The sequence below is a fragment of the Coenobita brevimanus genome, chromosome 1 (genome assembly GCF_032717465.1).
Source record: "Coenobita brevimanus isolate Jiangsu-jjx chromosome 1, ASM3271746v2, whole genome shotgun sequence".
Classification (NCBI taxonomy): domain Eukaryota; kingdom Metazoa; phylum Arthropoda; class Malacostraca; order Decapoda; family Coenobitidae; genus Coenobita; species Coenobita brevimanus.
In genome coordinates, this window is record NC_136954.1 from 69197955 (window position 1) to 69214492 (window position 16538).

At 38.3% G+C, this 16538-nt stretch overlaps 1 protein-coding gene and 1 long non-coding RNA gene across 2 annotated transcripts in view; one reads left to right on the forward strand and one right to left on the reverse strand.

Annotated features, from left to right (window-relative positions):
* Positions 1-16538, forward strand: part of LOC145390064 (uncharacterized) — a 258037-nt gene that overhangs the window by 74239 nt on the left and 167260 nt on the right. The window lies entirely within an intron of this gene.
* On the reverse strand, positions 9786-15829 carry AP-1mu (adaptor protein complex 1, mu subunit). The gene is made up of 11 exons (XM_080264746.1): positions 15779-15829; positions 15123-15218; positions 14836-14946; positions 14352-14486; positions 13868-13977; positions 13503-13647; positions 13196-13386; positions 12990-13068; positions 12262-12492; positions 12003-12128; positions 9786-11472 (listed from the first exon to the last, which is right to left on the reverse strand). The coding sequence occupies exons 2-11, from the start codon at positions 15162-15164 to the stop codon at positions 11374-11376; spliced, it is 1269 nt and encodes a 422-aa protein (XP_080120872.1). The 5' UTR covers positions 15165-15218; positions 15779-15829; the 3' UTR covers positions 9786-11373.

Consider the following 16538-nt stretch of genomic DNA (forward strand, 5'->3'; position numbering starts at 1 on the left):
ATCCTCACCAAAAGGTACTCAGACACCTGGGCACGGTGGGTGTGAAAGTGAGCAGAATGTAGCTTTTCATCTTGGAATGGTTGGCATGCATTATTTTGGAGTGATGCTTTCAGAAGACATTGCGTGGGTATATTGTAAACCGGTATCTAGTCCAGTAATTATTGATACACATGAGGCGAGCTGATTTTAGATTCTTTGGTCATATATTTCAAAATGCATGGTGCGTACAGGATTTGGATACTTTTTAGTGAGAGTGTACCATTAAATGATTCTGTTCAGTTTAGGAAGACTTTCAGTTGGGGGGGTTAAATAAATCTGTCTAACTTCCCCAGTTTCAGAAATCTGTCAAAAGCTGAATATAATCATATGGAGGTGGCAAGAATATGTGAGTGAAATACATCATCTGGTTGAAGAGTTGAATTGAAGCAGTACATCTTAGTTCTAGCTTAACACTGTAGGCTGCTGTGTGGATGTTGTTCTGGAGGATGGTGAGAAGTGGGAGGGAAAAAAGAACATTGTAGTTATCTGACTTGATTGTGGCTGAAAAGTTTGGAAGGCTTGGCCATTTTGGTTTTCATTTCATAGCAGCTTTTGATAATAGCTTGTTTACTGATACAGTACTGTACTATATATGTGTGTATGCTGAGAGTAGTCCTTTCTTCCCTATGATTTTTTTTTTTTTTTTAGCATACGTGCGGCAGTGGCAGTGTGTATTTTTTCAAAAGATACTTCTTACTGTACACAAGGCTGAATCAAGAAATCTAACTTTATGCCTTCTAGCTGTTCCATTGCTAGTGATAAAGTAAATCAAGTATGAAAATAATTTGTTGAGTTGTGAACAGCGAGGTTACTGAAATTTTAGATATATGGATCAAATGTTTGCTGTAAAGTAAATGATGGAGTAAGCACATACATGGTGAGGGAGGTAGACTGGCAAATAATATAAAGAGTTTTTGTGATAGTAGTGAAGCATCTGTAAACACAGATGGATGTTTGAGCAGTTAGTTTTATGTTGGTATTGGGATGAATCAGAGGTGAGTGATGTTTTCAGAGTTATAAATATTGTGCAAGAAGGGGGTTTTAGGGTGAGAAAATTGCTGGGACAAGAATGAGGTGGAAATATCTAAGGGATACAGTATTGTGCAAAGATGAATTAGCCACACACACAGCAACTCCACTCTGTATTCATGCTTGTCAGTATCTTTAATTATTACGAGTGAGGACGAAACCCTTGCGAGTCTCTTGTCTAGTAATGGCATTTTCTGACATGAGCGGCCCAGCCCAACCTGGCCCGGCCCAGCGGTAACACTTTTGAGAAGCTTATATCTCAGCAACTACAGGGCCGATCACTGGTTTGCACTATATGACAGCCCAATTCTTTAAAATCTGTTTTTGACAGGTTTCATCACACCCAGTCGGTGCACGTGGCATGTGACATGCTCATGTGCAGCATGTCAAAAATCTTCAAAAGGGGGTCACAGGCCAGACAGTTTGTCATAAAGGCATGAAATTTGGTTTGTAGATAGCCATCAATATACTCTAGGTATCCGCAGGCCGTAAGGTGACATTTCAATGCTTTTGGATTTAAATGGCCTCGCTTGTACCCCGCCGACAAAGGCATTTTACTGGTTGTTTCGGTTTGTACCCTTCAAGATACTGTACTCTTGCTTCTGGATACAAGTGATAGTTGGTAGTAAGTGTATACAGGAAGGTCCATAAACAGTGCTCCACTAGAAGCTTTCCTGGCTCAGTCTGCTGGTGGGGGCATGGGTTTGGCTGGTACAGGCATGGGTGTAGCAGTGGGAGTTAGAAATGAAAAAATGATGCAGGGTAGACATTGGTAACATTTGACTGAACCATCCTAGCAACACACGAGATACTGCCTGGCACAGAGGAAGAGGAGCATTGCATCTGGACCTCCATGTATTATGCAACTGATGAGGGACAAATGGTGATTAGATGATGTATGTATGTATGTATGTTTTGTTATTGGTTATGTGTTTGTTGTAGTGTATATGAAGTGGCCTTTTATCTTGCTCTCTCCCACCCTCACCACGCCACCAGGACTTATCGCCGCGGCAATATCATTTTGTTGTGATAATCAAGCAAGATTCCAGATGTTATTTACTCTGCTTGTAATACTTGCTTCATAGGTGCTGTGCTTGGATGTAGTGAAACTAGTCACGTTCATCTATTCATAAACTTCCTTTGATAAATAGTAATAATCTTTTCAGTCAGGTGATGTATTTTTTTTCTCCCTATTGTTCCTGCTATCTCCAGACACTTTTGTTTATCATTGGATTGGCTTTTTGAAAGGGATGAGGTAAAGCCTTAAGAAAGAAAAAAGGAAAGTGGGAAAGAAAGATGAAGAGAAAGAAAGAAATAAGGAAGGAAGGACAAAAAATTCATGGGCATGGCAATATTGATCATACTGATCTGGTGATAGCAAGAAGGGAACAAAAATGCATCATTGGAGTGAAAGGATTTATAAGGTCGTGTTACATATACAGGTATATACTGTACTTATATATTTTAAAAGTTTGGGAAATATATAAACTACATGGTAAAGGACTACACTTGAATGTATTGCAGGAGAATGGAAGTTAATTGCCATGCAAGTGTTTTTATGTTTGAGGTCATCGTAAAAATCATAATGTTTTGGTCATCAGCTTCCATACTTTTTTTTTTTCATCTCCCTTGATTGTTTTATTTATTTATTTCCATCTCCTGTGATTGGTTCAGGAGCAGAGTTTATGATGAAGCACAAATGATAAAATAGTGTTAAGCTCTTAGTTCGTACTGTGAGTCCTTCCCGTAGGTGTACACTGTTGTCCTTCAGTAATCATCCATCATATTTCATCCATATGGTAAGGAACAATGGATGCATATGTAGCCCTGTGATGCAGTTTAGTACTAAAAAGTTTATATATATATCATAATGAAGTACACATTTGTAATAATTAATGTCTATATTGTCAGTTGGAAGTAATGCCATAGAACCATGTGTGTATTATCCATGGGATGCCTAAATATTGCTATATTAGCTATATTGTAAGTGAAAGACAATACCTCATAATCTAGCAAGTGGCCTTAGTGGAGTTGATTTTGGCTAGTTTTTGCCCCAGGAGCAGTGTCATATATTAATAGACAAGCTTCAGGATACAGATAATTGTTTGTGCACATGATTCAGTAACAGGCATGCTTACCAGACCTTGTCGTTCTTTTATACTTAATGACCGATATCCTTGTCTGCTTAGGAGGGTTTCTAAAACATCTTCCTTACCAGTTTATCTGTGCACATGACATGTTCATATTCTCTTGTATATTATTTATGCTGTATGCGATATTGTGTGGTTAAGAGAGATTCCTGCATATGGTGGCACCAGTATAACTGAGCAGTTCCACTGTCTGGTTATAAAAACATCCCTCACCTCCCTCCCTCTCCACTACAAAGAGATTGTTGATCTGTGGGAGAAGGACAACTTCTTCTTACAATTCTTTGTGTTTGTCCAGATGATCTTGGGGTCATAGCAGCATCAGGTTAATAAAAAAAATATATACAGTAAATAGCATACAAGAGGGTAGTAAGGTGTAGTGTGGAGAATGTGTTGGTAAGAAGAGATGCTTTTAGCCTGCTAAATCCATAATAATACAGTCCAACGTGTGTTATGGACAAACCACCACCATTGGGTAGATGCAAGACCTCCTCACATGCCTGGGTTAGCATCAGGTGTATGCCCAGCTGTCATGTGTCAACACTCATCAACTGGGTAAACTCACAGCTCCCGTATACTACAGTTTTCCTTCTTCAGTTAGCACTCCCATTTTTTTTTTTTAAATACCGTACCTAATAGTACTGTACAACTCTTAGTTTCATCCATCCATGACCTATTCAGGAACATTGTGCAGGACAAGGCTATTATTTAAGAAGATGGTGTTTGTTAGCCAGTTTTCAGTACTTCTTATTTTTTCCTTTTCTTGAACACAGAAAAACTTAGCTTTTTAGCTGTAGTCCCTTCTTTTATTTATGAGGTCAAAATTGATGTGGCATGACATGACCAGGGGGTCATACATTCTTGATTACCTGTATTCATTTACTTTACTGTAGTCAGGTATGTCACACCTGTACAGTATAACTCTAGTAAGCTGGAAGATCTGCCATCAGAGTGGCTGTGTTGATGATCTACCTAAACACGTGTATCACAGTGTATCGTACGGTACTTGTTTGTTCCTGGAGGCTATTGCATAACAAAAGAACTAACCTGATGTAAAGGTACTGATAATCCCCTATATACCATAACTTGTGGCATTACTGAATTGTGGGGTAATTCTGAAACGTCTAACAAAAAATATATAGATTTTTTTCCTTAACTCACAGGCTCCTATGACTCCCAGCTGCATAAAATCACCCTGGTGTTATATGGAATAGATTAATAGAGTTGTCCCATCTGTGTAAGGGTTGAAGGCAGCATATTGACACTCAGGCTCGTGTTACTAATTCTCAGCTAAAGTGGTCATCTAGAAGAGAGTACAAGAGTTGCCTTGCCACTGTGAGGATAAAAATACTAAAGTTCACTGATATTTTGGTATTAGTATCAAGAATACAAGTATGTGGTAGTGTTGGAAAATACCCCACTATCCTGTTCAAAAATAACCCTTGCTATGGTGTATTTATAATTTAAGGTTAGAAAATTGCAGAGTCAGGTGTATTATTGTATATGCTACAGTAGTGGGTATTAAATGCAAGGCCAGCCAATGGAGGAAGAATAATTTGTGATCAGTTGTGGGTGCTGTAGAAGGTATCTGTTGTGATGGTTGATAGGATGTTATTATTGTTTATCAGGTTTTATTGAACTTGTTGAACTGTGCACGGTTATAATATTATAAAGGGGGATTTGGTTGTGATGTGATTGTTGGACAGGTGCTGAAAAAAAAAAATCCACTTCTGCTGTTTTTCATGCATGTTTTATGCAGCAGATACAATAATGTACTTGGAAATAGTGGGAATGCTGCAGTTAAGAAGTACTGCACAGTATATTCTCAGATATTCAGTACATATGCTGCATAATTCGGTATAGAACTGGAGAGAGATGCCTTCATGTGGTGGGACTGATATAACTGGGCAGTGGAGCAGCCTGGTTATACAAACATCCCTTAGCCCCTTCTGTGTTCCCCAGAAGGAGGAGGATGGGTTGCAAGAGAAGGGCAACTCCAAAACATTAGTCTGAAGTCCACCAGGTTCATCTCAAAGTGAGCTTGGTCAAAAATAACAACAACATAATTCATTAAAGATACAGGCTATAATCTCATTTGTTAAAAATATTATATACTGCAAGTTTTAACATATCTTGGAATATCATAGGAACAATATCCGTGAATGAATCTCAGCATTATTAGTTGAGTTGGTGATTGAATCCACCTCGAGTTGGCACTTCCACTGAGCTGTGATGATTGTGACCATATAATTTTAAATTAAATAATAATTTTATAATAGTAAGGCATGATTACTTCTGAGATAATCTGCTAAATTAATGACCAAGGTGAAGATGGACAAGTGTGTCTTGAGGTGACATATTTTCCCCGTAATTCTTGTGAAGCCAGTGTGTGGTAAGTCTTTAGAAAAATATTAAGATTGCATTAGTAACTTTTGTTGATGTTGATAAGACTATCTCAGTACACAGCAGTATTATGTGTTTGTTTTTTTGTCAGTGTTTGTGTTCTGTAAGTAAAATGTAGCTTATAAGCATCTTCATATATTTGTTAGAGTTGATTCCATTCTGTTAAAGAACATACAGTATTTTATTCTTGTAAAATTAATTTCATTTAAGTATAGGGATATATGTACTTTAAATATGATTGAATATATATCATACACCTTACTTCATGCTGAGAGCTCCCCAATAATGTGATCATAACAACAAAGCCATGTATCCATTTCTCGGCTCTGTATGGTTATCCTGCCAGTGGTGCACCCCATTGGTAGCTGATATTTGGCATTCAAATAGATGCGTGTCTTTATATACAGGTTGACACAATACATCCATTTATCCATCATATGTAGTGCCAGAAGTACATTAATTTTACACTCAAAGACATTGTGCACAAGACATGTCACTTACATACAAACATCATCAGTGCCACAAACAGGTAAACTGCTGTTGTGTGGTTGGTGGATTTTTACTAGAGTTCACATGAAACTTTGGTTGTTGGACACTGCACTAAACTTGCCAGGTATACTGTAGATAATTCAGTGCACATATTAGTGGATATGCAAAGTGGCTATTGAAGAGTGTACTTGCGATGTACAGACATATTTGGTTTCTTATTGCTCTAGCTACATGGGTTTATGAAATCACCAGTTGTCTACATTCAGAAGTATTCAGTCTAACTATGAAGTGTCTGTCTGTCTATTACCAAAAACCATAATCCTGTAAGGGGTGGCCACAAGCAGATTTCTTCCATGTTGCCATCCTTTGCCATTTGGCTGCTCTCCCTCCAGCTCACCCCCTCCTCTCTCTCCTCTCTCTCTTCACTCCATCCCATCATTTCATCCTCTGAAGTGGCCCTACTCAATTTCCGATGAATCTGAATACTCATTCTTACTAGTAATGAAAACAAGGTTGAGTAGTTCTGGTAGTAAACTGATATCAATATACAAAAAAAAATAAAACCAGCCAACTCTTGGGAGAGCTCAGTTTGAAGTAAAGTGTTAGCAGTGTTGATTTCCTGATAGGCCCCCCTTTTTTTTTTTTTTTTTTTTTTTTTTTTTTTTTTTTTTTTTACATAAATGTCGAAGCAAGGCTCATCAATACAGTGGATTAGTTAAGATGCATTCAGAAAGGAAGGAACAGTAATTATCGCAACAAAGTCCTAATTCATGGCATGGTAGGATAGTGTTATTGTTTTATGTACATGCTGAAGTTGCAAGCTGATGTGTTGATAAGTCAACAGATTCCTACGGTATGAAACTGTCCCAAACCCTCTCAATTGCCCCCAAAATAGGGTTAGGTACACAGTTATAAGAGCTTCTTCTACAGTCAGTCAGTATGTAGCTTATCTTCATCCATCCCAAACATGATTAGGACCAGTCAGACCAGCAGGATAGGTTCCACATTCATTATTCAGTAATTGTCCCCCAAAAGGTCCACATTACCGGGTGCATTTCCACCATCATAGCTATTGTGCAACTGTGGAAGCAGAAGCAAACTGGCTTAAGTTCTTTGGTTAGCTTCTTAACCCACAGGACTAGGGGATGCCTTTTTCATTAGGTTCTCGACACTCGGCAGTTTTACTCAACGTATGACGAACTGTTTGAATTGGATGGGTTAGGTATAGTGTCCATAAACCCCAGCATTGTGAGAGGCCTTTCCTATGTTTAATAAAATCCACCTGATAGCAGCGAAAGTTCATTAAAAAGGAAATCGCCCAGAGAAGGTTTTAACAGAGCAGTGGCTGTAGAAATGACCCCTAATACCACATTTTATGTGGGATTTTGGTGCTGGAGAGTGGTGCCCTCATGTGTTAGCACCAATATAACCAGGCAGCTCAACTTCCTGGTTTTGCAGATATCCCTCAGTTAACCTCCCCATCTCCATGAAGAAAGATCACGAGCTGCGTAAGGGTAACTCATGCCTGCAGTCCTCCAGCTTTACATTTCCTTTGAACCTAGAGCTACAACTACTATTGCTACACCAGGTTTTAGAATTGGTTTAACAAGTTTTCTCCTGGACTGGAATAGGCCTTAACTTCAACTCTGATGATGTGGTTCATATTTTATCCTTCCTGCATTCAGAGGCTTTTCTTCATTGTTGGAGACTTTTCAAGCTGTAGTGGTAAGATTGACATCCTTAACCCCTTCAGCATTACAGAGGAGATCTCCTAGTTTTTGTTCATTAAATACGCTGCAAAAAAACAGCCAGAAGTACCCAATTTGCATAACACTCAAAACCATATAGAGAAGCAAACTGAACTATGTTAAGTACTCGGGCAAGCTATTCCACAACCGTGCACTTCCATTAAACACTTTCAGAACTGATATATCAAACAATGCAGCCATGAGACTGCCTGCTTATATAACTTCCCTGCTGCTCATATGTTGAGGAGGAACATCACTGCCCAGCAACGCTTCATACATGAGCGACGAAGGTTGTTCGTTATTTTAAGCCCTGTCCACAGTAGTTGACAGTGACTGGCGGACTGTGCCCGCTCCAGGCAGAGTCTATCGGGCACGACTGTCATGTTGTCCAAACTTTGAGGAGTAGGTGGTCAGTGAGTAAGTAGTTGGTAGCGCTTGAGTGCAGCAAGACAATGGCCAACACAGTTTGTACGAGATAAATAGCACTTCATAGCACAGTAATTGTTGGACTAGTGAAAAAGAAAAGAAATTAGTGAAAAAAATGGGCAGTGTCTCGCAATTTCACTCAACAACGGGCATAGACTGTCCACTGGTTTGCCCATCAAACTTGCCACAAATTGTCCGACGACTGACTTCTCACTCGTGCCCGCCAGTCACTGTCTGCTAGTGGGGGCTTCATAAAACGAGGACAGAGCACTCATACTTCACTGATGAGTAGAGTCAAACAGACCTGGGTAGCTTACACATGTTACTATTCAGTTCCATAACTTAAGAGAAAGATGAGAAGCTGCCTAAAGTGAATAAAATTGTCTGGATGTAGCAAGAATAAACTGATGTCATCATAGTTAAGGAGTTAATATTTCCTGTGCTTTCCAGGTAAAAATTATCATACCATATTAATTTTGTGCATAAGCTGCACACTATTTTATACTCATTGGAACAATTTATGGTAAAACTAGTAATTGCCCATTCACTAGCTTTATTTTGAAGTGTAGCTGACTCAAGAAAGAGAACACTGGACACCTGTTGAAAATGGTAGTTTGTAGAATAAAAACCTCTGTTTGTTGGCTCAGAGGGTGTTGCAAGTAAATTATATACCCAAAGTCTTACAGAGGCTCAGTATGGGAAATGTAGCTTCAGGCACTACACCCTGCATGGACATGTCTGTTTAATCCAATAACAACAACCTTTCCTATCTCTCTCTGCCTTCAGGCTATTTAAGGACTTTGAGGCTGGACAAGTTGTAGATTTAATTTGTCTTTTCAGTGCTACAGGTTCATCCTAAGTTGTGTAAAACCATTCAAATAGAGCAAGAAAAACACGACACTGCATCATCAGACAGAGGGGGTTAAGTTTTATGTGCTGAGATAGTGAGTTGGTGCACCTGGGGACATGCTGTGGAGTGGAAAGTAAGTCTGATAGAGACCAAGTTTTTCATGATTCCTGTAACTGTTGGCAGGTTAGTGATAGCTATTTTTTACTAGTCAATATTTATTTATTTCATATGTATGGTTACATCTGTTGATATAATTTATAGTATAACTTAATAAAATATGAGCAGTTGCAGCTATATTTGTATAATTGCATAATATGTACCTTGTATAAAGCATAGTTTAAAATGATGCACAAAGAGGGGAGAAGCCACAGTATCAGTTGTCAACATGAAAGAATTTGAATATGTAGATACCTAATTACTAAACATATAAGGCAGGAGAAAGCAGCTATAATCAGTAGGATTTTATAGATGACAATATAGTGGGAAATTCAAAGAAACAACTTCATGATAGTATAATTGAACCACAAAAAACACAAAACATAAAAACACACGTACCTGATATCTTACGTTTGTGTTATGTTGAGATGACTAATGTACAGAAAGTCCTTGGTCTTTGCTGATCTGTTGCAAAATATAATTTTTACCATACAATCATTTTTTTTTTTTTTTTTTTTTTTAATAACATGGCTTAGATTTTGTCCTTGTGCAGCTTATTGCACATAGCTCGTGGCAGAAAATGACTGCTACAGCTTTACATCTTATCCATCACATTTCTTTATGACAAACCCAAATTCTCGTGCTAATGTATACTTAAAAGCATTCATTATGGAGAGATGGCAATTTAAGGCCAAGTTAGTGTAACAAGAATTTAGTACTGTAAATAAGGGGAAACTACAGTGTGCTTATTCTCATCTGACAAAGAGCTAACTCCTTTTTACCTCAGTTGTTGGCCAAGTGCAGTCAGTTTAAAGGGCAAACTTGACAGGTAACCACGAAGACTCATTCCTACCTCACAACTAAGGCTCATTGAAATCCATGCAACCAAGGCTTAGTATTCACACTAAGTGGACCAGTTCCCTCAGATGAAAACAAACCATCAATAGTAAATCAGATTCATAAGTATGACTGAAAATTTAATACAATTTTTCTGTACATAACTGCAGACTTTACTACAAAGAATGTTAAAAAAAAAATGATGACACAAGACTTTCTGTACTCCACACTAACCTTGGTCACAACTATGACAATGCAGACTAAACTTATTCTACGGCTCCCAGAGACAAACACAAAGCTGAATGACACAATATTTACAGAATGAAAATTTATATTATCTATGCATCTCTGTTCACTCTACATCAATGAGGTAAAACTTATGCTGTAGTATGATCTGTACATAGGCAAAGGCCTTAATTCAATGTAACATTACTGGATAGAGATCTGGTATCACTATCTCAATATAATGCTAACCTAAAATTGTCCACATTTCTTACATAATCCAACAATTTTCGGTTTTCTCACTACACAACTCTGGAATGTAAAATTATATGATAAGTGTGTGGCAATAATTATTACATCTTCTCCATGTCACCCAACTGGAAGTACTTCAAAGTCAAAATATTTTTCTGAACTTATTACTTACAATTCCTGCAATGCAATACATGATAAGTAAACCTTAACACACCAACAACCTCAACTGTCAACAAGGGAGCAATTATCAGAATATTAAAACAAATTTTTCACATCATGAAAGCTAAAAATATCCTCAAAACATTAATATAGCTTTGTATATAAATATATATCTATTCTGTTGCTATTAAATATTGTAATGTGGAATTCACCTCCTGCTACAAATCAACATAGATTTCTCTATTTCATGTGTTGGGATTTTTATCTAAAATATTATGGCTTCACAAACACAGGGTTTCCCTTGCTTTTCAAATATGCTGATGACAGCAAGAGAAGGTGTTTTTCTTCAGTTAATTCTACATCACCCTCTATGAGGTAACAGGGATCAAGAGAAGAAAAATATACCAAAGCACTCCACGATACTTCATTGCAATGGTGAAAAATAATTATTGAATAAAAAATGTCTTATAAATTAGCATCTGACAAGGAACCAGTGAAAATCAGAAAAAAAAAGCCTCATAAAAAACAAGTATTAACGAGAGCTGGTGGGCACTACATGGCCATTTCCAATGCCATTCGGTATTGCATGTTGGCGTGTCCGAGGTGAAACCATTCCCTAGTGCGTCCGTAACTGATAGTCCCCATTCTGTGTGATGTAACGCACCCAGGGAAGTGCCTGGTAACCAGATTTCTCAATAATCTTGAGGTACCTCACCTGAAAATAAGAGAATTGTACCCGTTAATCCATCATCAAAACCTTTATTATCACATCAGGAGAGTGCCAAAGTGTGACCAAATACCCAGTCTTTAATGACAACTTCTGAACCATATTATGATAAATGAAAATGTCTGACCTTTGTATTATTGTTGATTATACTCTGTAATGTGAGGTGCATAATAATCTGTTACTACAATCATAAGCATCCCAATGATGTAAAAAAAAAAAAAATGGGGGGCTTGCTTCTATTTTCATCCACTAAGATTTAATAAGACTGTATTGCCCTTACAGGATCACTGTTCATTAAATTTAGCTAGGCAGAGATTTATATTCTTATGCAGCTTATTTCCCATTGTTCAGTGGCAGAAAAGACAATATTGTACTATGGCTCTACATCCCTTACGTGGAACTTCCGTTCCTCATGACTAACACCATATTTTAATGTTAATCCCTTGTTACAGCTCAGCATTCGTCAGAAAGAGGACAATTTTACACCTAGTTAAGGTGAACAGTATAGTATACTTTACTTGTATTCCCGAGGTAGTGAAATACGGTATCTCAAAGCGCACTTGAATGGGTGGTTTGCCTTCTGAGTCCTCACCCTCAACGCTAGGCAGGCCAAAGTGGGCCCTCATTAGGTACTCCTTTCCTCCCTGGTTAAAACAAAAATCATATAACAGTGAATATAACGACTTGTGAAGTTAGGGCAGAGGTGAGAATAGTATCTAGAATAATCAAAGGAAAATATTCCAGAGATATCAATGTAGTGACAGAGTTCAACATTACCGGGAAACTCTTAATAGTCCAGATGATACAATTCTTCTCAGGCGCATACTTCACTGAGCCAACAGATGTCTTGAACTTGGGTGAATCTGCATCATTGGGTACTGGGATAATAATTTCCACATTGTTGGCTGTCGACCGCCGTTTGAACTGAGACTTGGCTTTGACCATGTACTCCACTCGGCTGTGTGCGTGCCTTTCTATCACAGACTCAATCCATATGAGTGGTTTAACCTGTGAAGGAAGATTTGTGCTTTTGAAATTTTTGACTCTATCAGATACATTTACATGAAGCTACAGAATGTGGTGAATGTTGTTGGCGTATCAGGTAGAGCCAGGATTCCGAGGGCTTGAATCGTGAGTGAATGGAAGTGTGGCCTACTGGACTGGGCAAATTTGGGCTGTCTCGATGTTGCTACTCCTCACTTTGCCCTAGGATGGAAAAGGAGGTCTGGATGACAATGATGATGATGATGATTAAATTTTTTGTTCCACCTCAGAGGCAAACAGTTCAAATTACTATACTGAATTTCCATTCACTCTGCAACTAGGCTATAACATACAACCACACTTTTCTATACCCTTCTGATTGCTCTGTTTATTAGCTGCCATTCTCTCCATCCAACCATACCTTACAGCCACACTATTTTCTCTGTCCTTTTCACTGCTTTATAATTTCAGTCCTCTCCATCCAGTCATGCCATACAACCATAGCTTCTTCAACAACGTACATGTGTGTTGAGCCGGTAAGACATGAGCTCAAACTCGCCATCAGGAGGGATGAAGGAGATGGTGCGGTCATTTTCAAACCTAGGAAGAGATAAATATATGAACAAAACCTCCATTGCAGTACTTAAGTAGTTACTAATACTACTATAACAACTGTAGCACTGTGATATCAAGACATTCTCCATCACCGTCCACCGCACCAGCTAACCTTGATAACCGCACGCACTGGTGGAACTTGACATCCTCCAGCTCAACACTCTTGCTCTTGCCTCTGCCAGTGGACTCAAACAGCACCTTGTCGTTCAGGCCAAGTCGCAGCTCTGGCATCCCTGAGAGATACACGCGCATCTTGATACTGCCCACGATCTCACTCCTCAGCACATTGCCATTGGAGTTGGCCTAGGAAAAAATGGTTAGTGGCTTTAGTTTACAGCACTTGGGAAGAGCATGTAGCCTACCACAATATCATCATCATCATCATCACCATCATCATCTTAACCACAGGATTAACCCACCAAGAGATTAACCCCCTCGATCACATCCAGGAAGACCTCATTCTTGCGATACTTGATGCCCTCGGAGCGCCATGACACAGCGTTGGTCACGGCTATGGGTGGACGAGGAGCGATCTCTAGTTTGTGACCTTCCTGTGTTATGTATCTGAGGAAGTACATGTATCATTATCATTACAAACACACTGAATTACTGTACAGTGCAGTATATCAGTGTAAATATTATTTCAATATATCAGCATCATTCAACAGTACAAGTTATTCTATCATTGTGAGGGAAGAAAAAAGTGAAAAAGGTATGTGTGGATGAAGTATCCTCACAGAAACAATTTAATGTACATGCTGGAATTTAGCTTAAAGATACTGACTCTTGTAGGATCTTGCTGTCGGTGGTCTGAGGGTAGCCAAAGTCCAGCAACTCATCCAAAAGTTCATAGATGATCACAAAGTTGTCCCTGATGCTTTCCTCCTCTAGTTCCTGGTGGGATCAAAGTGCATTATCATTGCAGAAAGTACCGTAGTTATAAGGATTAATGCAGTTAATAACACAAAGGTGTTACCATACTGTTGTTAAATAAGCACATACTTTAATGCACTTATAGCAGCTACTACTCAGTATGTTATCTTCCGAACTCAGCATGGAGAAAGCAACCATATAAATCCTACTATACTAAAATTACCTAGCCTCCTAAATTAGTTCAAACAACTGTAGAAAAAGTCAAGTTTATATACTGTAAATCTACACTGATATCTATTGGGATTCAAATTTCAGAGACAACCAATGCTGCACTGTACAGTAAAATAACTGAACGAGCTGGTTAGAGGTCACGTTATACACCGAACAGGCCATACCTTGAAGTACTCCTGTGCAACGGTGACCAGTTTATGTAGGAAGGTGAAGACCATGGTGACGTTGGCATTGATGCGCGTTGCTGACACCACGTACAGATTGCTGACTTTCACAAAACAGAAGGTTGCCTCGTCGGTCTGTGGAGGATGAGTGTTGACAAGAATATTAGAATATACATAAACACATAAAGCTTAAACTAGAACATACACATTTTAAGCAATATACAGTACCTTACAAAAATAATCATTAAATACTAAAAGCAGTACCGGTACAACAGCTACTCGTTATAAGCCTGGATAACGTAGCTAATTTTTACATATCATAGGGTATATACTGTAAACTAGGGGGAACTTGTAAATTGGCTTTACAGGTAGCAGTTGAACTTTCCTGGGCAATTTCTGTGCTTTACTGAGGACTTTTAAAAAAATAAATAAAAATACTATGCAGCACTCAAGCTATGATTCTGCAGTTAGGTATGACTGTTACCTGTATAATGGGTGCCATGTTGCCATCGTCCTCCCGCTCCAGCACCATGGGCATGAACTTCTCAATAACCCCCATGTCCACATCACCGCGGTAGTTCCTTGATATCAACACCTGAACATAATACAACAAATATTAGTACAGTATCAGTAAGTGCTGAAAATATAAGCACAGAAAGCAAAACCATATGCTACAGTAGTGTATTTCCTTTCCCAAGCTTCAAATACTGTTCCACTAAATAGCACCTTAAACCCACAGGACAAAAGCCAAGAGATGACAGTCTTGGTTACCTTGCCCTTAACATCAAGGATGTAGATGGCTGATATGGACATCCTGGTGGTGGTATATGCCTTCACTCCTTCACTTCAGTACATCACTTGACACACCTGCAGGCAAACAAAAGGTAAAGTCAGTTTGATTTTACCTGATGAAACCATACCACTCATTATTTTGGAGTAACATGGTTCTAGATTCATGGATTAAACAATATCTATTGAGATTGTTTTTACTTTTGTGCCACACTGGGTTTATCTTCAATGAATCAAGCTGTATGAGATTACCTGAAATAAAATATAGTTAACATTTTGCATTCAAAAGGTTAATTGGATTACCTAGATATTCCTCTGCTTCACTACATCACCCAAGGCTCATGATGGCCAAGTAATTCATTATTCATCAGTAAATTAATAAGGTTAAAATTCCACTTACACACAAGAAAATAAATATGATACAGTTAATAATTCAAGAGAAAAAAGTTCATCTAAATTGAATATCACCTGTCCTGCCTACCTTAACATATTTTGCCCCTACCATGGAAGTCTCCGGACCATCCATATATTACAGTAATTAGCCTTTTTAGACTTCAACCATTATCATATATTGGTACCTTTACTCTCAGCGCGAGGTAATACACACGTACTCCAAACACAGGCTGAATAATACTCACAAATTGGTAAAATTCTAAAAAACTTTCTTCTGGGGATGTTTACCAGTGCATGGCAAGTGTAATCGACGTGGATGAAGGTTACAGGTTCTCGGCCCCAGTAAGCTTTTTATTTTATATTATAGATTCGTTTGAATTTGAGTTGACTAAAATCTTTAAGATATAGTCGCAAATATATGTGCTGCATAATATATGGGGACAATATATTATGCTTTTTAAAAAGTGGGAAGTCACTGAGAAGCCATGTTGCCACTCCATATACTTTCATGAAAGGATATTTTTCATAAGTTTTTGCACACGTCAACTTTCATGATAATTTCTCTTATTTTCTGACTTCGGCTTTAACACTCAAGAAGGTGGCTGAAAGTATTCTTTTCGTTGCGGGGACAGCAGATTTTATTAGTATTTAGTTAATATAGAGACAAATATTACTCTCTTACTCTTGCCAACTGCCTGTCGTCAGTCTGGCAAGAGCATCGCTAATGAGGAAGTTGTTTTTATGTCAAGTAATCTTGGTGAATTGCGTCAAATTAGCATTATTTTTTTTATCTTTTTGAGACAACATTTGCAAACCCGAACTCGAACATATGTTAGAAACTTTTAAGTAGACTCGGATTCTGTTAGTGATTCACAAAATTTCCCACAATTCCCCTAATTTGATGCTCAGGTGTGCCAGGCTTATCTCGCCGTGCTATATATGATCGAGGAGGTACACATATACACAAGTGTCAAAACAGACTACAAAATTATAATATAACGCCTG